Source organism: Macaca fascicularis, chromosome 14 (assembly GCF_037993035.2).
Source record: "Macaca fascicularis isolate 582-1 chromosome 14, T2T-MFA8v1.1".
NCBI lineage: Eukaryota > Metazoa > Chordata > Mammalia > Primates > Cercopithecidae > Macaca > Macaca fascicularis.
In genome coordinates, this window is record NC_088388.1 from 120,143,621 (window position 1) to 120,166,654 (window position 23,034).

At 38.6% G+C, this 23,034-nt stretch overlaps 1 protein-coding gene across 2 annotated transcripts; it reads left to right on the plus strand.

The window, feature by feature from the left end:
• Positions 1–3,692: 3,692 nt before the first annotated feature.
• Positions 3,693–21,940, plus strand: SC5D (sterol-C5-desaturase). Of its 2 annotated transcripts, none has more exons than XM_074015476.1 (5): positions 3,693–3,774; positions 12,243–12,462; positions 13,185–13,317; positions 15,209–15,309; positions 21,186–21,940. In XM_074015476.1, exons 2-5 carry the CDS (start codon positions 12,253–12,255, stop codon positions 21,228–21,230), a joined length of 489 nt encoding a protein of 162 aa, XP_073871577.1. In that variant the 5' UTR covers positions 3,693–3,774; positions 12,243–12,252; the 3' UTR covers positions 21,231–21,940. The 2 variants fall into 2 exon arrangements, with proteins under 2 accessions (XP_073871577.1, XP_045226815.1); XM_045370880.3 differs by lacking the exon at positions 21,186–21,940 and adding an exon at positions 15,874–17,462.
• The last annotated feature ends 1,094 nt before the right edge of the window (positions 21,941–23,034 follow it).

Here is a 23,034-nt window from a genome sequence, read left to right on the forward strand (position 1 = left end):
AGTTTATTCTTTAAGTGTAGGGTACATGATTTAACCCTTGCCTGGCACGAGTTTAGGTCCTATTTATAATTTGGTATTGTATTGCCACAAAGAATCTGTTCTGCCAGTTTTATGATCTGTTTTAACATCAATGCTGGTCAGTTGTTGTGTCTAAAAAGGGAGGGAGTACAATGAGGCCTGTCTGACCTCAACCCATCATAGCTGGGAACTAACTTTTTAAGGCTTTTCTGGGATCCCTTTGGCCAAGAGGTGGTCTATTCAGTCTGGGGGGGGGGTTTAAGATTTTATTTGTAGTTTAAAGTATCATACTATAAATTAAAATCCAATCCATGGGGCCAGGTTAAGGAATAAACACTTTCTCTTCCTGTAATCTACTTTTGGACACTTGTACACCCACCTTTTTCATGAAGATTCTCTTCTCCCTAAAAAAAAAAATTCGTGCAAACAGGTGCTTGTGAGCCAGTGGCCCAACCAGTTCATCAGAAACATTCACTCCAAATAGCTTGGTGCCTAGTGTTCTTTAGTACGGTCCAATGTGATGTAATGAAGACAGGTTGATACATTACTGATGCATTCAGTGACATTTCCTTAAGAAGGCTTTTCTGTTTTACACATCTGAAAACCAGTTAGAAAGTGACATGATTTGGATGTTTCCTCCCCTTCAAATCATGTGGTGAAATGTGACCTCCAATGTTGGAGGTGGACTGAGTGGGAGGTGTTTGGGTGTTGGGGGCGGATCCCTCATGAATGTCTTGGTGCTGTCCTCTCAGTAGATTGAGTTCTCACTCTGAGTTCACATGAGATCTGGTTGCTTAAAAGAGCCTGAGTTTAATAAGAGAGCCTTCTTCCTCTTGCTCCCTCTCTTCATGTGATAGGCCTGCTCCCCCTTTGCCTTCCACCATGATTGTAAACTTCCCGAGTTCCTCTCACCAGAACCAGATACCAGCACCACACTTCCTGTACAGCCTGCAAAACCTGTGAGCCAAACTAAACCTCCTTTCTTTGTGAATTACCCAGTGTCAGGTATTCCTTTATAGCAATGCAAACGAACGAATGCAGAAAGAAAGGGTCTGCATTTCCTAACTTCAGAAACTACAATCTTTGTAGTTTCCTTTTGTAGTACCTTTTGTAAAGACAAAGGTCTTTAAACAGTTGTGCTTAGTGTTCTCATTAAAGTATAATGTTATATCATGAACATGGGCTGATAAATTATTGATGCATTAAATGGCAACATTTCATTTTAAAAAAATTCAAACTCGAAATCTCAGTTTAGAATTTTCCAAGTGAATGAGGACTTCTAACTGTTCAGGTCAAATTTGCCCGCCCTCTCAGAGAACCTCACTGACTACGCTGTCTAAAGTTAACAGCTTCCGTTAATTTTGATTCTCTTACCCTGTTTTCTTTTTCTTCATAGTACTGATCACTATCTGACGTTGTATTATATATCTATTTATTATTAGTTTTCTATCTCCTTACTAGCATGTAAGCTTCTTCAGAGCAGACTTTCTTTTGATTATCAGTATATATCCTGTGCATATGATGGTGCCTGACACTTACCACCATTACATAACGATTTATTGAGTAAATGATTAAATTGTTTGTTTCCATGTTCATGTTCCAGCCAGATACATAGGCAGGTATTGTGGTTTATCTCTGAATTCCTTGGTACTGGCTGGCTGATACCATAGACCCTCGCAAACAATGAATAAATAAATTACCCGGATCCATCAGTGTGCCTGGATAGAAAAGACATGTAGGAATGCTGCACCCCAGGATGTGCTATTAATACACTTATATACCACAGAATACTATGCAGCCATAAAGAATGAGTTCATGTCCTTTGCAGGCACATGGATGAAGCTGGAAGCCATCATTCTCAGCAAACTAACACAGAACAGAAAACCAAACACCACATGTTCTCATGACTGGGAGCTGAACAATGAGAACACATGGCCACAGGGAGGGAAACATCACACACTGGGGCCTGTCAGCGGGTGGAGGGCAAGGGAAGGGAGAGCATTAGGACAAATACCTAATACATGCGGGGCTTAAAACCAAGATGACGGGTTGGTAGGTACAGCAAACCACCGTGGCACATGTATACCTATGTAACAAACCTGCACATTCTGCACATGTATCCCAGAACTTAAAAAATAATTTAAAAATTTTAAGCGTATTTAACAAGATTGTTCTCTTGAGGTTAACTTATTACTACTTTGAGTTGCCAGGAGTGATTGTAAATTTCTTGGGAATCCCCAAGTCACCAAGAATAAAGACCATTTGTAATAGCTAAGGCATACTCAATGATAAAATTCTAGCGATTCAGGATATTTGATGTTTGCTTATAACATTTTACTTTTGAGCTTTTATTCATTTAATGTTTTATCTTCTATGCTCAAGAACATTGTGTCCATTCAAATCATTTCATTAGGCAATGTTCCTTCCCTAATTTCCCTCATCAGAATAGCCATTTTGTCTCTGCTCTGCTCTGCCCATACCACCAGTTATTGTTTATTTCCTCTCCTTGTAATAAGCAACATAGTTATTTATACATGCCCATTTCTCCCATAGCGCATAAGCTCTTTAAGGTTGGGAACCATGTCTTTGTCATTATTTTAACTTCTCTTTCCGTTCCCGGCGTTTAGTATGATGCGTTATACGAAGTAGACACTCAACTTTTTAAAATTTAAAATTGTTTTTGTTTATATAATCTGAGTCCTTTAAAAAAAAAACCACCTACAGTATTTTAAATTCATTTGAACTTTGTCCAGTATCCTATGTACATTTGAAGTTTACCAGAAAAGTCTTTTGAAGGCAGATCGAATCACGTTGTTTTCCCTTAAAAATCCCTCATTTCTGTCATGTATTCCTCATTTATGTAATAAAGTGGCCCAGTTTGCCACTTGGAGGTTGCTGAGCTGGTATCACAAGTCAGTCCCCTCTGTTTTAATCTCTGTTTAAGGAAAGTCACTCTGAAACGACAGATCTTTTGGTTCCTTATTTCTGCTTTCCTCCGTCCTCTTCTACCTGTGAAGCCCGCCTCCTCTGCTCAGCTCTGTTTCGGGAAATCGGAGCTGCTCGATTCACGTGTAGCAAATCAAAGCCAATTAGATCTGCGGTAACTTTGGTTTTCAACAACTTGTACTGTGAAAAGGTTTCTGTCCATGTTTATCCTCATCTTGCCACCATTTAGATCTCTATATACACCGCTTCGCGGAGCCTCCAGCCATTCAGCGCTAGAAAATCCAGGGGACTACGCCTTAAAACCTTGAGCACCTGTTTGGGAACTTCTGCGCCTCCTCCCTTGAGGGAGAAAACGCCCCAGACATTCGCGTCAACGTAAGTGTCGTCTATTTTCCTCAACGCAGGGCACCCGTTCTAGGAATGTTTACATAAACACCGTAAAACTGCCTGGTACCACCATGAATGACGATCACCAGAGCTAGTTTAAAAAGAAAGCAAAGAAACGCAAAACCTGAAACCCCATCCTCCACCGCAGAGGTACTCGTATCGGGCGCCCGCCCTCCCCTTAGTCAGAGGCCGGAGGGGGCGTGGCCGAGCGCGCGGCACCCACGTGACCGTGGAGAGCTGCGCGCAGGCACGTCGCGCGATCTGCCGTCATATCAGCTTATGGCGCCGGCCGCTGATTGGCTGGCCGCTCCAGCCTCCCGGCGCCGGTTCGGCTCCTCCCCGCCCAGCCCGCTTGCTGGCTGCCCAGCGGCCAGGGCAGTCTGCAGAGCAGTGGCGTGCGGAGCGGCGGCGTACCGCTTCCAGGTGGGGACGGTGGGTGTGTGGGCGGGCGGGGAAGGAAGCGGAATGCACTTGAGCGGGCCGGGCCGGGCCAGGGGGCTATGGAATAAAAAAGGCTGGAGAGACTTCAGCGTCTGGGACTTGGGTGGGCGAGGCGGAGGGTGTGCCCGGAGCTCGGGTTTTCTCCACGCTGCGGGAGGTTAGCGAGTGCCCTCTGGATGGCAGGCGTTGGGCGGGTACTAGGAACGCGGTGGTGGTAGGGATCCGAGTCCTACGCCGAGAGGGGAGGCTGGCAGGTAGCCTGGCATCCCGAGGACTGGCGGCGAGGGCTGTGCCGAGGGACTTCGGGGCGTGGGAGGGCTGCGCCACCTGGGAGTCTGGGTGGAGGGGCCTTCCGCTCGCGCGGGGAGGGATCGCAGGGCCGATGGGGAGGCCTGAACGTGAAAGAGCCTACCGTGGACGGGCTTGAAGAAAATGCAGTGTTTGATGTTGGGTGTTGCCGATCTCTTACTCAAGGGAAGTCTGGTCCGGCTGCTGAACAGAGATGCTTTACTTTTCCCTTCGTTCTTGGAGGGTTTTTTCTTTTAAGGGCCAAAGGAATCAGGCTGAAGAATTGGTCGGTATCAGAATTCCTGACCATTGCAGTGCAAGCCTCTGTTACTGCGGCGTAGTTAGGATGAAGGGACAACAGTCTGGGTTTGAGGAGACTGAAAGGAAAAGGGAAATAATCTATTCCCTTAGCACCATGGAAGGAAAAATAATGTATACTGCCATCCCCGTGTTACAGCAGAGTAGATTTCGAGGTGGTATAAGTGAAGAAAACAAGACCTCAGTAGATAGGGTTTCCATACTGGAAAGTTTGTGGCGGCTCGGTACTTTTAGCTGAAACTCTCTGCAAGTTATTTGTCTTTATATCACTATCATTTTTAAAGTTTCTAATGATTGATACCTAATAAATAATAACTGATCCTTGATCATTTAGAGTGCTTTTCCATTCATTATGTGATGTAATTAATTAGCATGTGTGGTACTCAGAATTCCTCATCTGCATATAAAACATCTTGAGAGATAACATAATGTGGTAGCAAAGAGAACAGGTTGTGGAGTGTACATCCCAGCTGGTTTTTTTTGTACTGAACAAGTTATTTAAGTACTCTGACCTCAGTTTCCCTATCTATAAAGTGGGGATGATAGAAGTACCTGTCTCAGAGCTATAAGGATTAGATGAGGTTATACAAAGATAATACCTGGTTCCCAATAAATATTAGCTATTATTTTCTCAGAATTCCTCATCTGCATATAAAATATCTTGAGAGATAACACAATGCGGTAGCAAAGAGAACAGGTTATGGAATGTACATCCCAGCTGGTTTTTTTTGTACTGAACAAGTTATTTAAATACTCTGACCTCAGTTTCCCTAACTATAAAGTGAGGGGTCGTAGAAGTACCTATCTCATTGAGTTATAAGGATTAGATGTTATACAAAGAATACCTGGTTCTCAATAAATATTAGCTATTATTTTCTGTACTTTGTAAGTAGAGCAAAAAGATAATGGTAGACTGAGTTGTTCTAAGCCTAATATTGTTATAACTGAGTTTTAAGAAGAAGTTTCTTTAATTCTGCAAGGACAAACGTATTTAAGTTTCTGTTTGAAGCAGTGGTACTCAATTTAGGGTCCTTGGGACCCCTTACTTCAGGGCTTATAACCCTTTAAAATTATATGAGTTTGTAGAAGCACTGAGAATTTTTAAAAATTCAGGAGTTGACGACTTGAAGTAGTGGTGAAGAGGCAATAGAACTTGGCAGAAGTTCACATACTTTGCAACCAGATTGTGTGTATTTGAATCCTAGCTCCAGCATTTACTTACTCTTATGACCCTATGCAAGTTACTTAAAATTTCTGTGCCCAGCTTTTTCATCTATAATACAATACTAGTACCTAACTTTTGAGGCTTCTTAAAGGGTTAAATTAGTTAATGTATGTAAAATATTTAGATTACCTAGTATATAGTAAATATTACTATCAACTACTGTCAGTTATTTTTCAAACAAAAATCAAGTGACACCTATTTTATCTTCTATTGCAGTAATTTTGACTCATTTTTGACTGCCTTAACAGTGATAATCATACAGGTGTTATTTTATTGAGTACCTTTCTTGGGTCAAATGTCAAAAGATTACTTAGTCTCTAAACCTCACAGCAATCAAACATGTTTGTGTTCTTTTTGGTTGCACCATACTATTCTAGGTGTTGTATTGAATTAGGGCTACATGGCACTGTGGGAAACATGTAGATTGATTCATCAGCTGTTAGCAACCTTTAGTGATATAGCAATATCCTTTACAATTATTAAATGTTTATGCTCTCTGATATTACTTAGTACCCTGTCCCTGTTGCACCACCTCCCTTGATAGTCTTCACCCTTATTACTTCAGCTACCTGTATTCTAACTAGGCTAGCTTTTGAACTTCACATTTATATTTACATGTGGCCTATTGCCTATATCTAAGATATAAGATGACCCACAGATAATTAGATTTTAAAATCTACATTGAACCCATTGTGAACCCCAGATATCTGAGACAGGTCTCAGTCAATTTAGTTTATTTTGCCAAGGTTAAGGATGCATCCGTGACACAGCCTCACACAGCCTGGGAAGTCCTGACAACATGTGCCCAAGGTGGTGGGGGATACAGTTTGCTTTGATACATTTTAGGGAGACATGATACATCAATCAGTATGTGTAAGATCGACATTGGTTGGGTCTGGTAAGGTGGGACAACTCATAGTGGGGGGCTTCCAGTTTAGAAGTAGGTAAGAGACAAAGGTTGCATTCTTTTGAGTCCTTGATTAGCCTTCCACTGAATACACAATTTAGTCTGGCTCAGTGAATCTTCGTTTTTACATAAACAATAGGGCAGAGGAAGCAATCAGATATGCATTTGTCTCAGGTGAGCCTCAGAGGGATGACTTTGAGTTCTGTCTGTCCTTTATCCACAAAGGAATTTTCTGAGGGCAAATTGTGAGGGAGGGATGTAGCTTCTTATTCTTGTAGCTATCTTATTTAGGAATAAAGTGGGAGGCAGGTTTGCCTAACATAGTTTCCAGCTTGACTTTTCTCTTAGCTTAGTGATTTTGGAGTCCCAAGATTTATTTTCCGTTCATACCATCATTCCTTACCCACCCCCTATTCCTACCCTACCCACCCCCCATTCCTACCCTACCCACATCTGCTAGCTCTGCCAGTATTCCCTATTTCAATTACAATGACATCACCATCTACTTAGACCAGCTAAAGTCTCACAGTTGCCCTAGATTTCTCTCTCACTTCCCAGCATCTGTGGGTTATCCAAATCCCTGTGGATGTTTTGACTTGAGAAATCTCTGCTGGCTAGTCTTAACAGCCACTGCCTGAGGTCAGGCTATCATTTTCTCTGGGTTAGTCTGCCGCAAGAACAACCAAACTAGTTTCCCTGCTTCTCACTGATAACCCATATTTCTTTTCTTTTTCTTTTCTTTTCTTTTCTTTTTTATAGTGATGGAGTCTCGCTGTGTTGCCCAGGCTGGTCTTGAACTCCTGGCTTCAAGCGGTCCTCCTACCTCAGCCTCCCAAAGCGCTGGGAACAAGCGTTAGCCACCTCATCTGGCCCAGTACTCCAGATTTCTCATGGAATGGTTTTTATGAAATGGGTCTGATTGTATATTTTTCCTACCCAGAAATCTTAAGTGTTTCCCTATAGTGTGTGAGAGAAAGTCCAAACTCCTCAGCAGGACAGCAGATCCCTCCATGCGTAGTCTAACACCAATCTCCTTTACAAGTCCATCCCCTAACATGTTTTTCCCTCTGCTCCACCCCTATCACCCTGTCTGACACCCACCAGCCACACGGAGTGAGCCATGAATGCATCATGTTCTTCCCTTGCTTTGCAGTTGTGACTTCTCTTTGGAATGGCTATCCCTAACCTTTTCTTTCTGGTGATGTCCTTCAAAGTCCAAATCTAATATAGTCACTAGGAAGCCTTTTACCATAAGCTGAGGTAGTTGTGTTGTCTTTTCTGATTTCATAGAATTTGCATATATATATATCTGTATTGCAGGACGTGTCCTATTGATAGAATCGTTTTTGTAGTTGCCTTACCTTTAAGACTGATTTAGACTGTGTCTTTTTAATGTTTATATGCTCATTACCTAGTGTAGTGCTTAACACTTAATAAGTTCTTATTTGAATGAATTAACATGGCGTGTATGATAAGGAATATATGTTAATATCTGGCGTTTGGTGCTAATTAAATTTTTCCTTCCCTAAGTGAGGAAATGTTTATAATTCATGTCATAAACAATGGGCCAAACTCCCTAATATTTAAGGAGCTTCTAGAGTTTGACTTTTATAAAGATACTAAAAACCCAGTGGGAAAATGGGCAAAGGATAAAAACAGATAAACACAGAAAAAAAGTATAAATTGTTCTAAATATATTGAATGATGCTCAACTTTACTCATAATAAGGTAAATGCAAATTAAGTATACCTGACATAGCCCTTCTTTCCTGATGAATATGTGAAAGTTTGATATCCTCTGCTAGTAAGATTGTAGAGAAATAGGTAAGGTACTGTCCTACATCGTTTGAGGACTATGAAGTAGTTGTAACCCTTATGGAGAGTGATTTAGCAATATTTACCAAAGTTATGAGTGTGTAACTCTTTGGCTCAGCTCTTCTGCTTTTGGAAATCTGCCTAGTGAGGGCCTGTCATTGCAGCATTATTTGTAATAGCAAAAAATTGGAACCTATCCAAATATCTAGATATGTGTTAAGTAAACACCTATGTAACACTGAATTAGACGTAATTCAGTTGAACTCACAGAAAGGGATACAGGTCCATAGTCCCTAGTCACAATTTGGAAGTCTAGAAAGCCCTGAAAAAACAAAAAGTTGTTTTCTTTTTTGCTTTAAGTTCAGCTCCCAAACTCATTTGATGACAAATTCTGACTCCATCTGACTGAGGTGCCCATTGTGTCTTGGCACCCCTACCAGGTATTTCTGGTGTTTTTTTATTGTTTTGTTACTTTGAGTTTCATGTGGCAGTGTGGGAACTACCACCTCATGTGACTTAAGGAATAGAAAAACAGATTGCGGATGTTTTATAGCGGTAGTAAGGACTAAGAATTGATGAAAACTAGGGAGACATTGCACAGGACCGAAAATGAAGATTCTAACCGTGTTTCGGTTAAGTGGATTTCACAACAGTAAGTAAACAGGCCACTCATTGCTTTGTTGATCATGAAAAAAGCTGTCATATATGAAGAACTGCTACTGGAGGATGTATGTTAGTATTAACAAGGAAGAATTCAGAAATTTAGGAAGCAGTGTGGTGAAAAATATCTAAAAGTAAGGCAAGAGTCAATAGAAAATTTACTTTCTAGACAGCTGTTATGCATTCTCCTCAACTGTATATTATAGTTTTTAATCATTTACTTTTACCTCACTGTGAGCAGAATACAGCCTTTTCCTTTGGGTCTTGCTCTGTTGCCCAGGCTGGAGTGCAGTGGCACGATCATGGCTCACTGCAGCCTTGAACTCCTTAAGCAATCCTCCCACCTTTGCCTCCTGAGGGTAGCTGGGACCACAGGGCTGTGCTACCATGCCCGGCTAATTTTTATATATTTTGTAGAGACGGGATTTCACTATATTGCTCAGGCTGTTCTCCAACTCTTGAGCTCAAGGAATAAGCCTACCTCCCAAAGCACTGGTATTATAGTCATGAGCCACCATGCCTGGCCAGAATACAATCTTTTTCTCCAAGGAGTGTTACACTTTGGGAAAAAGCAAGTATATTGCTTGCACAGTTAAGGGAGGCCTAGGAATCAAAACTTCTTTTAAGAGTTCAGTTGTAAAGATCCTGTTTTCAAAATTACTTAATGCTTGAAATGATGTTGATAAATCAGCAATAATAAATGTTTAACATTTTAGCTGACAATGAGGTTTGAAAATGAACTTGTAGATATTTTGAAAGATTTTCTATCGCTAATGAAGTGATGATACGTAATGTCTTTAATTATACCATACATTTAATGGCCAAAACCATAGATAGGTCAGGAGAAGCTGATGTTGAAGAAATGCTGAACATTAATCATGATGCTTCTGTTAGGCATTTCTTGGGTGATGGGGAAATTGCTGAAAGGTTTCTGAATGCACCTAAGTGTCACGCGTCCATGTGAAGAGACCACCAGACAGCCTTTGAGCAATAAAGCTTTTTAATCACCTGGGTTGCAGGCAGGCTGAGTCCACAAAGAGAGTCAGCAAAGGGAGTTAGGGGTTGCGGCAGTTTTGTAGGATTTCGGTAGGTAGTGGAAAATTACAGTCAAAGGGGGTTGTTCTCTTGTGGGTCGCAAGGTGCTTAGTAGGGGAGCTTCTGAGCCAGGAGAAGGAATGTCACATGGTAATGTCATCAGTTAAGGCAGGAACTGGCCATTTTCACTTCTTTTGTGATTCTTCAGTTGCTTCGGGCCATCTGGATGTACAGTGCAGACTAGGTCAATTGAGATTAAACAGCTGGGAAGAGAAATATGAACAGACTTGGGGACACCATCACGCATTTCCACATAAGCATAATGAGAGTCCCAAAAGGAGAAGAAGGAAAGGCATAGAAAGTTTAAGAAACTGGCCCTAGACTCACCAAATTTGACGAAAAACTTTACACATCCAAGAAGCTCAACAGTATAGGGTTGGGGTTTCTTTTTGGGGTGCTGAAAATGTTCTGAAACTCGATAGTGGTAATGATTGCATAGCTCTGAGAATATGCTAAAAAAACTAGTCAATCATATACTTTAAAATAGTGAATTTTATGGTATGTGAATCGTATCTCAATAAACCTGTTTCATTAAAAACAAAAGGAGGAGCATGATCTTTATGTAGGGATGGAAAGATCTCCAAGATATATATACAGTTAAGAAAAAGAAACTTCACAGTGTATATTGTATGCCACGTTTTGTAAGGAAGGAGAGAAAAATCTGTTGTTCCATCTTACATTAACACTGTAAGGATTCTCAGGAAACTAATAGATATGGTCACTCAGAGAGGTGGAAATGAAATGATGGTGTGGTTTACAGTGACATGGATGGAAGCAAGGCTTTGTATTGTATATCTTTTCCTATCAGTTTCTCATTTTGAACTATATGCATATTATTTTTTAAAAAACTTTCTTAAATCCCTGTGGGAATTTAGTGGAGAAATCTCATAGGGAATCTAGTGAAGGAAATAGGCTACAAGGAAGTAAGTCAGTATTTTCAGAATTTTCCTTACCTATGGGCTATTTTATTTCATAAATTGGTGGTTAGTAACATGGCCCAGTATGTAGGAGATAAAGGCCATTTGAACCCCTGAAATCTATTTGGGTAAATAATTTGCAGATAGGCTTCTTGTTCAAAAATTTCAGTTCTAAGTGAGAGAGGTATTTTAGATGCTGACCACATCTTCTTGTGGGAACAATGCAATGAGGAATGAGTGAGTCGATCGTAAATGATAGATTCCATAGTCAGATCACAAAAGCTGACCATAATATCACCAAACTGTATTGTAACAGGACCATGAGTATAGAATGGACTTAAATATGTACTGAACTGACTAATGTTGTTTTAGAGTTTAAGCATCTGAAACAGGAGCTGGCAAACTATCTAAATGGCCAAGTAGTAAATGCCTTTGGTTCAACGGGCCATACTGTCTCTGTTGCAGTGATACAAGCCCACCTTTGTAGCAGAAAAGCAGCCACGGACAGTATGTAAACATCTGGGTGTAGCTGTGTTCCATAAAGATTTTTACAAAGCAGGCTCTGAGTTTGGCCCATGGGCTACAATTTACCAACTCCCTGATCTGGAATACTGATTAGAGGTGTAGAGAAATAAATGTATTCTAGTTCTTAACACCAAGAATACATCTTCCTTTGTTCTGTCAATGGGAGTGTCAGAAGAACAGATAGATAGTCCCAATTCTATGGTTGTGGTGGCAGCATGGATGTCTTCTAGGGAATTTATCTTAGGTGTCAGCGCTGAAGCAAAAATCTCTGAAGTATGAGTCCTTGAAGGAGAGAGATGCAGCTGAAACTTGTAAAGAGGAAACTGTTTTTCTGAGTACCTAGTCCCCTGCATTCCCATCTTTCCTACTTGCCGTGCTGCCATAGGACGCACTAGGAAAGGACATGGAAATGGAATTGGATCTGGGCTTGTGCCACTTAGCAGCTTCATGACCTTTCCTTGGCCTCAGTTTCTCTAACTGAACTTTAGTATCCCCATACATAATATGAAGAAATTGGACTAGAGATGATATCTAAGGTCCCTTCTGGCTCTAAAGATGGCATGTAGGGGATTCTGATAGCAGCAGATGTACTACATATGATTGTTCTTAAATCAGGAACTTGAGATATAGTGTTTCTGAAAAATTTTTGCCTGGAAAAATATAGACATGGTAACTAATTGTTGCACATGCTTATCTTTTAGGGGCTCAGTGATGGATCTTGTACTCGGTGTTGCAGATTACTATTTTTTTACGCCATACGTATATCCAGCCACATGGCCAGAAGATGACATCTTCCGACAAACTATTAGTCTTCTGATTGTAACAAATGTTGGTGCTTACATCCTTTATTTCTTCTGCGCAACACTGAGCTATTATTTTGTCTTTGATCATGCATTAATGAAACATCCACAATTTTTAAAGGTAAGAAATTTTTTTAACCTATTTTCTAACTATTAAAGTAAAAATAACAATATGTTTCTGAGATTTTTAGATTAAGCTGATTATATGTAACCATTAAATAAAATTTTGGAGACCAACCACAAATGGGTTAGATATTTTCATTTTTAACAAAACTGTAAGTCTAGTATCTTATATTGTTAGATGCATATTGGAACATTTTTATGCTGATATTGATGAGTAAATAAATGCATACATTTATGTCATTATTTTAATATGATTTCCACAAACTGAAATTTTTTTTTTTTTTTTTTACCATATTTTGTTTTTTTGGCTGGATAGGGGATTCAAACTCAGTAGTTTTGAAGTTTACAATCTTTTTTAAATTTCAGTTGTTTGTACTTGTCGGTGACTCCAAGGACTGAACAGCAAAAAGAAAAAATAGGATTGGGGATGGAAATTAATTAGGAAAGAAACGATTATTCCATAAATAGAAATTTAGAATGCAGATTTTGGAGGAAGGAAAAAAGGTTTCAGAATTTAAAATACTTATTGCATTTTCTTAGTACAAAAGGAATGATTTTCTTACATACCTATTTTCAAGTATGTAAAATTTTAATAGAAACAGTTTGGAGGTAAGCCCCTTCATGTAAAAGAGATTTTAAAAATCCAGTCCAGAACAGTTTTACGCTTGTTTTGTTTAACATGGATTTTGTGATTTTAAGTATTGGAAATTTCACTTTCAGAATCAAGTCCGTCGAGAGATTAAGTTTACTGTCCAGGCATTGCCATTGATAAGTATTTTTACTGTTCCACTGTTCCTGTTGGAGTTAAGAGGTTACAGCAAATTACATGATGACCTAGGAGAGTTTCCATATGGTAAGTAAATCACACGAGTGTCAGGAAGATAATAGTCTAAGCACAGGTTAGTTTCCTTAAAAAAAAAAAAAAAAAAAAAACTGCCTCTTTTTTTATTTTATCTTTTAAAATAATTACAAATTATCCGATTGTTTTTAATGTTCTATTTTCATGTGTTCATGTCTTGCCACATGTGCATTTCTTTAGTTTTTCCATCAATCTGAAAGTCTTGTAGATGAGATTGTGTCTGGCGGAAGATTGGAGTGATCAGAGATGGGTCCTTGCATGTGTTTTCTATTAATTATTGAATTCAACCTTCTAAAAAACACTTGAGTAGCTTATGATAATTGCTGAAAGTTAAAAACTACAGAGGTTTTAAATCCATTATCCTGCTTCTTAGAAACTGTAACTCTTCTGGCACACGACCACCCGCTTTTCTGCGCCTGTATACTTCATTGTTCACATTACACAAATGAAGTCCTGAGGTGCATAGTGGTTTGGGCTCTGCATTTTGTTTCTCTTAGCAACTTACATGGCTGTATTTTCATGTCAAAAAATCTTGAGATTATGTAATATATTGGTCATAGTACTGTGTGGATATTCATAAGTTATGTAAATGATACCTAATTGTTAGACCTTCAGATTGTTACCCTTTTTTATAGTATAAACAGTCCTGTAGTGACTAAACTTTTGTGAAATTTTGAAACTTTTTTCAAGACACATTTCTAGGATCTAGTATGTGAAAAACAATCATAGTATTTTTTGAAGGCTGATAATGTGTCAGTGACAGTTCTCAGCTCTTCACGAGAATCAATGCATTGTTTTCCTACAATTTTACGAGATAGATACTATCACTATGCTCCTTTTATAGGTGAGTCAATGAGGTGTACAGAGAGTTTCAGTAACGAGTAGGTGGTAGATCTCTGAGACTTGGGACTCATACTTGCTGGCACCAGCACCCTGCTCTTTAAGTAAGAAGTCAGTTATTGCTGGGCGCAGTGGCTCAAGCCTGTAATCCTAGCACTTTGGGAGGCCGAGGCAGGCGGATCATGAGGTCAGGAGCTTGAGACCATCCTGGCCAACATGGTGAAACCCCATCTCTACTAAAACACAAAAAATTAGCAGGGTGTGGTGGTGCACACCTGTAGTCCCAGCTACTCGGAGGGCGAGGCAGGGGAATCTCTTGAACCCAGGAGGCAGAGATTGTGCCACTGCACTCCAGCCTGGGCGACAAAGCAAGACTCTGTCTCAAAAAAAAAAAGTTATTTAGAAGATGGGACAAAAAATTATATACTGGGATACTGTATTGGCTGGGCTTTGAAAAATGGATATGATTATGAGTAAAAATAAAGGAAGAGAAGGCATTTTAGGTTCTTGAACCCCTGTGAGGAAAGGTACAGAGGTAAGAATTCCAAGAGTGTGGGAAGATATTGAGTAAACCTGCCTGGTTAGAGCGGGAATACAGGAGTGATGAGGTTGGAAAGATCCGAAAGGGCTGGAGTGCGGAGTAAATGCTAAATTTAAAGTATTTAGTGGGAAGTAAATTTTAAGCAGGGAGATAATGTGTAAAGATGGGTTTTAGGAAGATTAATATGAAGGAAGTGATGATTCCCAGAGATTTAAATGATAAAGATGTCTTAGGAGTATCCTGTCTCATAAATATCTTCATAGTTTAATTAAGAAGTACTTTAGGTAGAATGTTTCAAGTACTTATGAGAGAGAAATGAGGAAATGACCAGATTCCAGGAAGCCCGGAGAGATTAGTTTTTATAATATATTGAATTAGCCAAAACAGATCGTTTATAGTGTTTGAGTCTAGGATCCCATTTTACACTTAGATGGACATGTGAAAAGTGAACTCTAATCCTAGAAGCTGAGTTTTGATTCTTCTGTTTCCCGTTTTCTTTTCTAGGATTGTTTGAACTCATCATTAGTATCATATCTTTCCTCTTTTTCACTGACATGTTCATCTACTGGATTCACAGAGGCCTTCATCATAGACTGGTATATAAGGTAAAGTCATTTGTGGGGAAAAGAGAAAAAAAGGTTACACATTTCAGCAATGTATGGTTATAAATTCCATTCTCTATTTCCAAGAATTTCCTCTAACCATATTAAATGTCTAGCCATAATCATAACAGGTACAGGGTGCATTTTGTTCATATTCTTTATGGGTCTAAGGGGCTGTCTTAAAGTTATTCTGTTCTGGCAACAGGTACACATGGACTTAGAGAGAACAGTAGACATTAGGGACTCCGGAAGGTGGGAGGATGGGAGAGGAGTGAGGGATGAGACCCTCCCTGATGGGTACAATGTGCATTATTCAGGTGCTGGGTACACTAAAAGCCAGACTTCACCACTATGCAGTATATCCATGGAACACCACTGCATTTGTACCCATAAATCCATATAAAATTATACTGTTTTAGGGCAAAGAAGGACATGTTATAGATTAAATAAATTTGCTGATTTCTACAGGATGTTAGTTAGGTTGTTTCCAACATGAGTATGAGAAGCTAAGTTGAATGTTGCGTGGGGTAAAGTTTGCAGTGCTAATTGTGTCCTTTTCTTCTGTAGCGCCTACATAAACCTCACCATACTTGGAAGATTCCTACTCCATTTGCAAGTCATGCTTTTCACCCTCTTGATGGCTTTCTTCAGAGTCTACCTTACCATATATACCCTTTTATCTTTCCATTACACAAGGTGGTTTATTTAAGTCTGTACATCTTGGTTAATATCTGGACAATTTCCATTCATGATGGTGATTTTCGTGTCCCCCAAATCTTACAGCCATTTATTAATGGCTCAGCTCATCATACAGACCATCATATGTTCTTTGACTATAATTATGGACAATATTTCACTCTGTGGGATAGAATTGGAGGCTCATTCAAAAATCCTTCCTCCTTTGAGGGAAAGGGACCGCTCAGTTATGTGAAGGAGATGACAGAGGGAAAGTACAGCAGCCATGCAGGGAATGGTTGTAAGAATGAAAAATTATTCAATGGAGAGTTTACAAAGACTGAATAGATTATTGCCCAGTTATTCCTAAGTAAGGACAAAGAAGGAAATACCATATTTCTTTTTTTTAATAAGGAAAAAATAATCTCCATACAGCCAAGATACATAGTAAGCAAATGGTATCATTTGGAAATCAGCATTGTGGGCACTGCTGAGGAATGATCATAGGGGCAGTCCAGGAGAAGATGCTGTGAACATCAGGATTTTAATCTTACGCTTAAAATGCCAGATGTTGTTCAGGGGACAACTTGTATCTTTCTAGCAGCAGATCTGTAGTTTGTGTAGCCTCAACAACAATTAGAAATAAGATAGAGAATAAATTATTGAGGGGACTAGGCTATATTCATTTGCCTTAATCCACTCATTTTTATTAAGAATCATTGTGCTTAATAATACCAAGACTAAGCACCATAACCAAGAAATACTAATATAAAGATTGTTTCTTGTTTCAGGAATGGTTAATTCTTCAATGTTGGTTTGATAATGATAACTTGTAGTACTTTATTCAAGTCAAAACATCAGTGTGGAAAAAAATTCGGATACATTAGCAGCTATGTAACTGACCTAATTGATGGCAGGTGTAATAAGACTATCGTCTTCCTACACATAGGAGGCTCATTCTCTGGGCACACTGTCAACTGTTACATTTTACTGATTAATAAATAAATTGGAATTTTAAAATATCGATATCACCATGGATTTAATCCAGATCTGGTATTATGTAACTAAACATGGTGATGATTATTATTTAAAACCATTATTTAATAAGAGTAAAAATATGTGAATCTGGATATATTTTTTAAAAAATTGATGCCCAATGATATATTAGGCACTACTGATTTTTTAATTAAATTGATGGGCTACACTTTCGATGTTTCAAAGTTACAAACCTGTGATTTTTTTGTAAAGGAAATAATTGCCAAATACCCATTGCTGACGATTAGTTTTAAAATCTTATTCCTCTTCTTCTCCCCTCACTTTTACCTACTTCCTCTGCAAAAAGATTCGACAAATACTTTCATAAGGAAATGTGTGTTGTAACATAAATATATTGCACAAACATAGTTTGTAAAGGCATTCTATAAGCTATTTATGTAAAATCAATAAAAGTTGATCATTATAATTAAACTGTATCAGTTAAATATTAGAGCAGCACAGAGTATTCTTTGTACAGATTTTGTCAATTGGAAGCCACAAATGATATGGATTGTTAAATGTGTTTCAGAACATCCCCAGATACTCAGTGTCATGGGGAGAAAGAAGTGGGTACCACATTCTGTTTATATTTCACATTTTAACTAGATTTGAGTGTTTTAGCAAGAAATCGGTCATAAAATCTAATGTCTGGGATCCAGAAGAATATGTCTTTAATCTGTGTGTTATTGTCACAACGTCATCTTATTTAAATGTACCAATTAGTATTTTGTAATGGGCAAACGTCATTTAATACGTTTCACTAATCCCACTCGCCTCCGGTGCTCCACCTTGCCTAAGAAAAGGAAATTAAGGAGAAGTAAACTTTATTTCCTCATATAATGACAGCTGATATTTATTGAGCTTTTCCTCTTTGCCCGGAGACTAGGACCCAAAGAAGTTAAGTCAGTATTCCAAGGTTTATTTCTCTCTCCTATAATGTCCCATGCGGATGTTTGTGGTCAGTGGACAGCTTTCCACCTAGTCATTCTGCGACCCAGGCTCCTTCCTCTTGGGGCTCTGCCTTTCTCTCAGTCCATAGAGCCCTCTTTGTTGAAGGAGCACATAGGGAAAGAAGGAAAAGTCTGCGTGGGAAATGTTCACAGGTGAGGCCTGGAAGTGGTGCAGATCTCTTCTGCCCGTGTTCCTTTGGACAGAACTCAGTCACATGGCCCACCAGAGAGATTGTGGAAAGTGTGTCCAGCTGTGTGCCTGGGAGGAAGGGGGCACCATTTTCTTGAGCAGCTGGCCTGTTGCCGTGTTTGTGGTGTTTATTCCCCTCTTCTTGATGTTGAAATGGTGAATGAGCCATGAAGTATTTCAGGTTATCCACATGCTAATCGTCTCAGTGTCTTTAATTCTGTAACTCCAATTATGAATGTTAAAGCTTCCTCTAGATTCTTATTCCTGTATAGCTAATAGAGAAGAAAGGACAGCTTCCTATGGGGAGGACAGAGGCTTCCTCGTAGGTGTTAGGAATAATCAAACTTGCCTCCGCCCTTTCACCCATCTCAAATTCTGGTCTCTTAAAGCAGTGTTTATGTTAAGTAGTCCTAACATTTTAATATACACTACTGCCACATTCTCCTATTTTCTATTAGAGGAAGTCGGAGAATATTCATGGAAGTGAGGACCCAAATTACCTTCTACAGGTGACTTTGAAACCTTTTATAGTTACAAGACAGAAAGTGAAAATCAAGGTTACGTTTTCTACTTTCGTGGTAGAAGTTGAGAAGTGGGTGGATATGGTTCGAGAAGACCTTTCAGAAACCCAGAGACTGAGTCTTTGTCTTCCTGTCTCTGCAATACCGAGTGAATTTCCTCATTCCCCTGGATCATGTTTTCCTCCCAGCTTCTAGAAGCTGGGGACAGATTTGGAAGAGAATTATACAAGTTCAGTTTTTTGATACATGGAGTTTACAGTGTATGCAGGTTATTTATGTAGAGAGGAGGTCTGGGAGAAAGATGGAAACTATAGGGAGATGACTGAGAACGAATATATTTGGGATTAACCCAGATAGAAGAAAAGTTTGAAACCATGAGATTGCCACAGAGAGCATGAAGAAAGATATTGAAAGACACTAACGAACTCGAGGGGTGCAGTGGTCTGAATGTGTCCTCCAAAATTCATATGTGGAAATATGTTTGCCAGTGAGATAGGATGTAGAGGTGGGGCCTTGAGGAAGTGATTAAGTCGTGAGGGCTCTGAGATTAATGACTTGAAAAGAGGTGTGAGGCAACTGGTGAGCTCTTCTGTCCCTTCTGACGTGAGGACCCAGCAACAAGGTACCATCTTGAAAGCAGAAACCGGGAACTCAGCCAATACCAAACCCACTGGTGCTTAAGCATGACTTCCCAGCCTCCAGAGCTGTAAGAAAATAAATTTGTTATTTATAGATTACCCAGTTGAAGATACTTTGTTAAAGCAGTACGAATGGACTAAGAAAAGGGGGAGGAAACTTCCATTCCTGATCTTCCCAACTTCTTCAAATTCATGACACTTGAATGACAGTCTTATTTCAGCACTTAACTGCTATCACCTATTTTATGTGCGTCTTATCTATTTTAGATGCCAGATTCCTTGGAAGTAGAGACCGTGTCTGAATCATCATTGTATTAAACTACTCATCCTTAAAAAACGCCCAAGACGTGGTTAAAGTTCAATAAATACTTTGTTGAATTTATTAATAAAATGGCAGAAATGTCATTCTCTTCAGTATATGTTTAATAAATCCCTGATAGGCGCCAAGCACTGCACTAGGTACAAATTCTCTTCTGATGCTGTCTTTTTAGCCAACAGTTTTTTTTCCTCATTTATTCATTAGCTGACATTTGCTGAGTGCCTTGGAGGGGTCAAAAGGGGAAGTAATGAGAAATCAAACATGGTCCCTACATCAAGGATAAACTTTTTTTTTTTTTGGTCACTCAAAGTCATAACTGTTTGGAAACAAAACCCACTAGTACCCCAGATTTTGACCACAGATGAATCAGTAATACAAGAACTGGTTAGAGAGTTGAATGAATCTGTATACTCAGCACTTAGCACTGTGGGTAAAAGAAAAAAGATCCTCAAAGATATTAGTTGGTTACATCAAGAAAGGGCAAACCTGGGAGGTTAATCTAGAACTCACCTCAGAGGAACAGGAACTTTGGAGATAAACAGGGCTCTGCCACTTGCAAGTTGCACAATCCTGGTTTCTCCATCTGTAAATTGAGTAAAACACTGCCTATCTAATAAGATTAAATAAGTTAGAAGCATTCAGGTAAATGTCAACTGAAGCTGCTGTTCATGTAAATTGTGCTTGATGCTTTTTTTTCTAGATTCAATGCTTATTGTCATTATACCTCGATAGGCCCTCAATAGAAATCAGTTGCAGAGGGCAGAAGCCTAGATATTTTCACCTTAAAACTGGAGGGTGAAAGACATTGAGGTGAAGTAGAGATAGAGGGTACAGAGAAAAATCGTATAAGTAAAACTAACATTGTTAACATTATTTACTATAAGTTATCTTTGTAAGAGAGGTAAAATACATACATTTGGTGGTGTGTTACAGGATTTCATTTAAAAAAATGCATCACTTTGTGTGTTTTTATATTGCTATAAACCATAAGGCCAGTCTACAAGGTTTGCAGATAAAATAGAAACATACCTTCCTTGAAAAGCAGAATGAATTTCTCAAGAAAGGCAGGAAGGAAGTGTTTGAACCATGTGTCAACAAGCTTTACTGTCAAGGCAGGCTTTTGGTATGGAAAGAAAAATACTTATAAATACTTGTTTTAATATTTGCTTTATTAAAATACATTTAAAATATAGCATTTTAAAATCTAAGCTCAACTTGAAGACATCATAAGAACAGTAAATTTGATAAAAATGAGAAATTACATTCCCATTTAACAATTTGCAAATTCCAATTATCCTGAACATTTAATACCACTTACATATTTTATTAATCACATTTTCTTAAACATTTGATAAGAGATTTAATATTTTGATCCAACTACCAAAAAGGCAGACTTGTGTACTTGACAGGTTTTTCTAAACACTTGACAACTCACGATTCAAACGTAAACACAAAATAGCATATCAAAAGTTAATCACTCAGTTGGAAAGCATTCATACCATAGGCTTTTGTTCATTTCTTGAATAATTTTGTTATATCTTCCTCTTTTAGGCTGCAATGAGCTATAATTGCACTACTGCACTCCACGCTGGGTGACAGAGCAAGACACTATCTCTAAAAATAAATATATGTGTGTGTGTGTGTGTGTGTGTGTATATATATATATAAGTATCTTCCTCTATTATAATTTAACTGATTAAGCCATTTATTTAGATGGAAACTTGGCCCCCTGACATGTGCCATGAAACAAATAGAAACCTAGAAATTTAGTGCATATTCAAATATTAAGACAGACACTGGTGTGGTGACTTTTGTCTCTCCCTTCATTGGGATGTTTTTTCTTTCTGATCAACTTAATGAAGGTATAATTTACTGTAATTAAGTGTAGCCATTTTTACTGTAGAGTTCAGTGATCTTTGATGAATGTGTACACCCATGTAACCACCACCCCCAATCAAAGTAAAGAGCATTTTCTTACCAGAATAAATTTCCTCTCCCTTTGCAGTCATTCTCCCCAGCCCTAGGTCACCACTGATCCACCTTCTGTTACTGGAAGGTTAGTTTTCTTCCCTGATTTAGAATTTCATGTAAATTAAATCAGATAGTATATACTCTTGTGTTTAGTTTCTTTAGCTTAGCATGTTTAGAGATACATGCTGTTGCGTATGTCTGTAGCTTTTTGTTTTTATTGCTGGCTGGTATTTCATTGTAATATACCACAATTGGTTTATGTATTTGCTGATGGATATTTGTGTTATTTCTGGTGTGGGATTATTAATAAAGTTGCTACAAACATTTGTGTACAAGTCTTTGTGTGGATATGTTATCTCTTTGGTAAGTATCTATTAGATTTGCTGGGTCATAGGGAAGAGACATATATGTATATGTTTAATTTTATAAAACACTGTGAAACTATTTTCCAAAGTGGTTGTACCATTTTACCCTCCTGCTCCCAATGATAAGAATTCCATTTTTCCCACATATTCACTAACAGTATTGTCAGTCCTTTTTTGTAACCATTCTAGTGGGGGTGAGGTAGTGTCCCACTGTGGCTTAATTTGCATTTTCCTGTGACTAATGATGTTAAGTACCTTTTCTTCTTTTTTTTTTTTTTCTTCAAACTTTTTATATCTTTTGTAAACTATCTGTTCAAATCTTTGGCCATTTTAAAAATTAGGTTGTTTTTTGTATTATTATAAGAATATTGACACTCTTTGTTAGATGTATGTATTTACCAATATTCATTTCCTTACTGTCTTTTGATAAGGAAAAAAGTTTAATTTTTATTCAGACCACTTTATCAACTTTTATCTTTCATAGCTATTGCATTTTCTCTCCCACCTAAGAAATCTTTGCCAATCCCAAAGCAAACCTGGAATTTCCTTTGTGACAAGATTTTTGATAATGAGTTCATTTCTTAGAAGATAAAGACTTCATGTTTTCCTCTCTTCCTTTGTCAATTTTGATACATTGTTTTTCAAGAAATTTGTTTACTTCATTTAAGTAATACATTTTTTTGCCATTCCCTATGTAACATTCCCTATTTCCCTTTTAATGCCTATAGGATTGGTAGTTATATTTCTTATTTAATTCCTGATATTGATGATTTGTGTTTGCTCTTTTTCTTTATTAGTCTGAGATAAAATTGCTTTTGTTGGTTTTTATTTATTTATTTATTTTGAGACGGGGTCTCACTCTGTCATCCAGACTGGAATACAGTGGCTTGACTACAGCTCATTACAGCCACAGCCTCCCAAATAGCTGGGACTACAGGCATGTGCCATCACACCCAGCTGTTTGTTTTGTTTTGTTTTGTTTGTAGAGACAAGGTCTCACTATGTTGCCAGGGTTGATCTCGAACCCCAGGGCTCAAGCAATTCTCCCACCTCAGCCTCCCAAA

Excerpts from the sequence above, each read along its gene's own strand:
- SC5D (XM_045370880.3), top strand. The coding sequence starts at position 12,253 with ATGGATCTTGTACTCGGTGTTGCAGATTACTATTTTTTTACGCCATAC. Across the intron at positions 13,318-15,208 it reads CCTAGGAGAGTTTCCATATG|GATTGTTTGAACTCATCATT; the intron begins GTAAGTAAATCA and ends TTTCTTTTCTAG. Across the intron at positions 15,310-15,873 it reads ATCATAGACTGGTATATAAG|CGCCTACATAAACCTCACCA; the intron begins GTAAAGTCATTT and ends TTTCTTCTGTAG.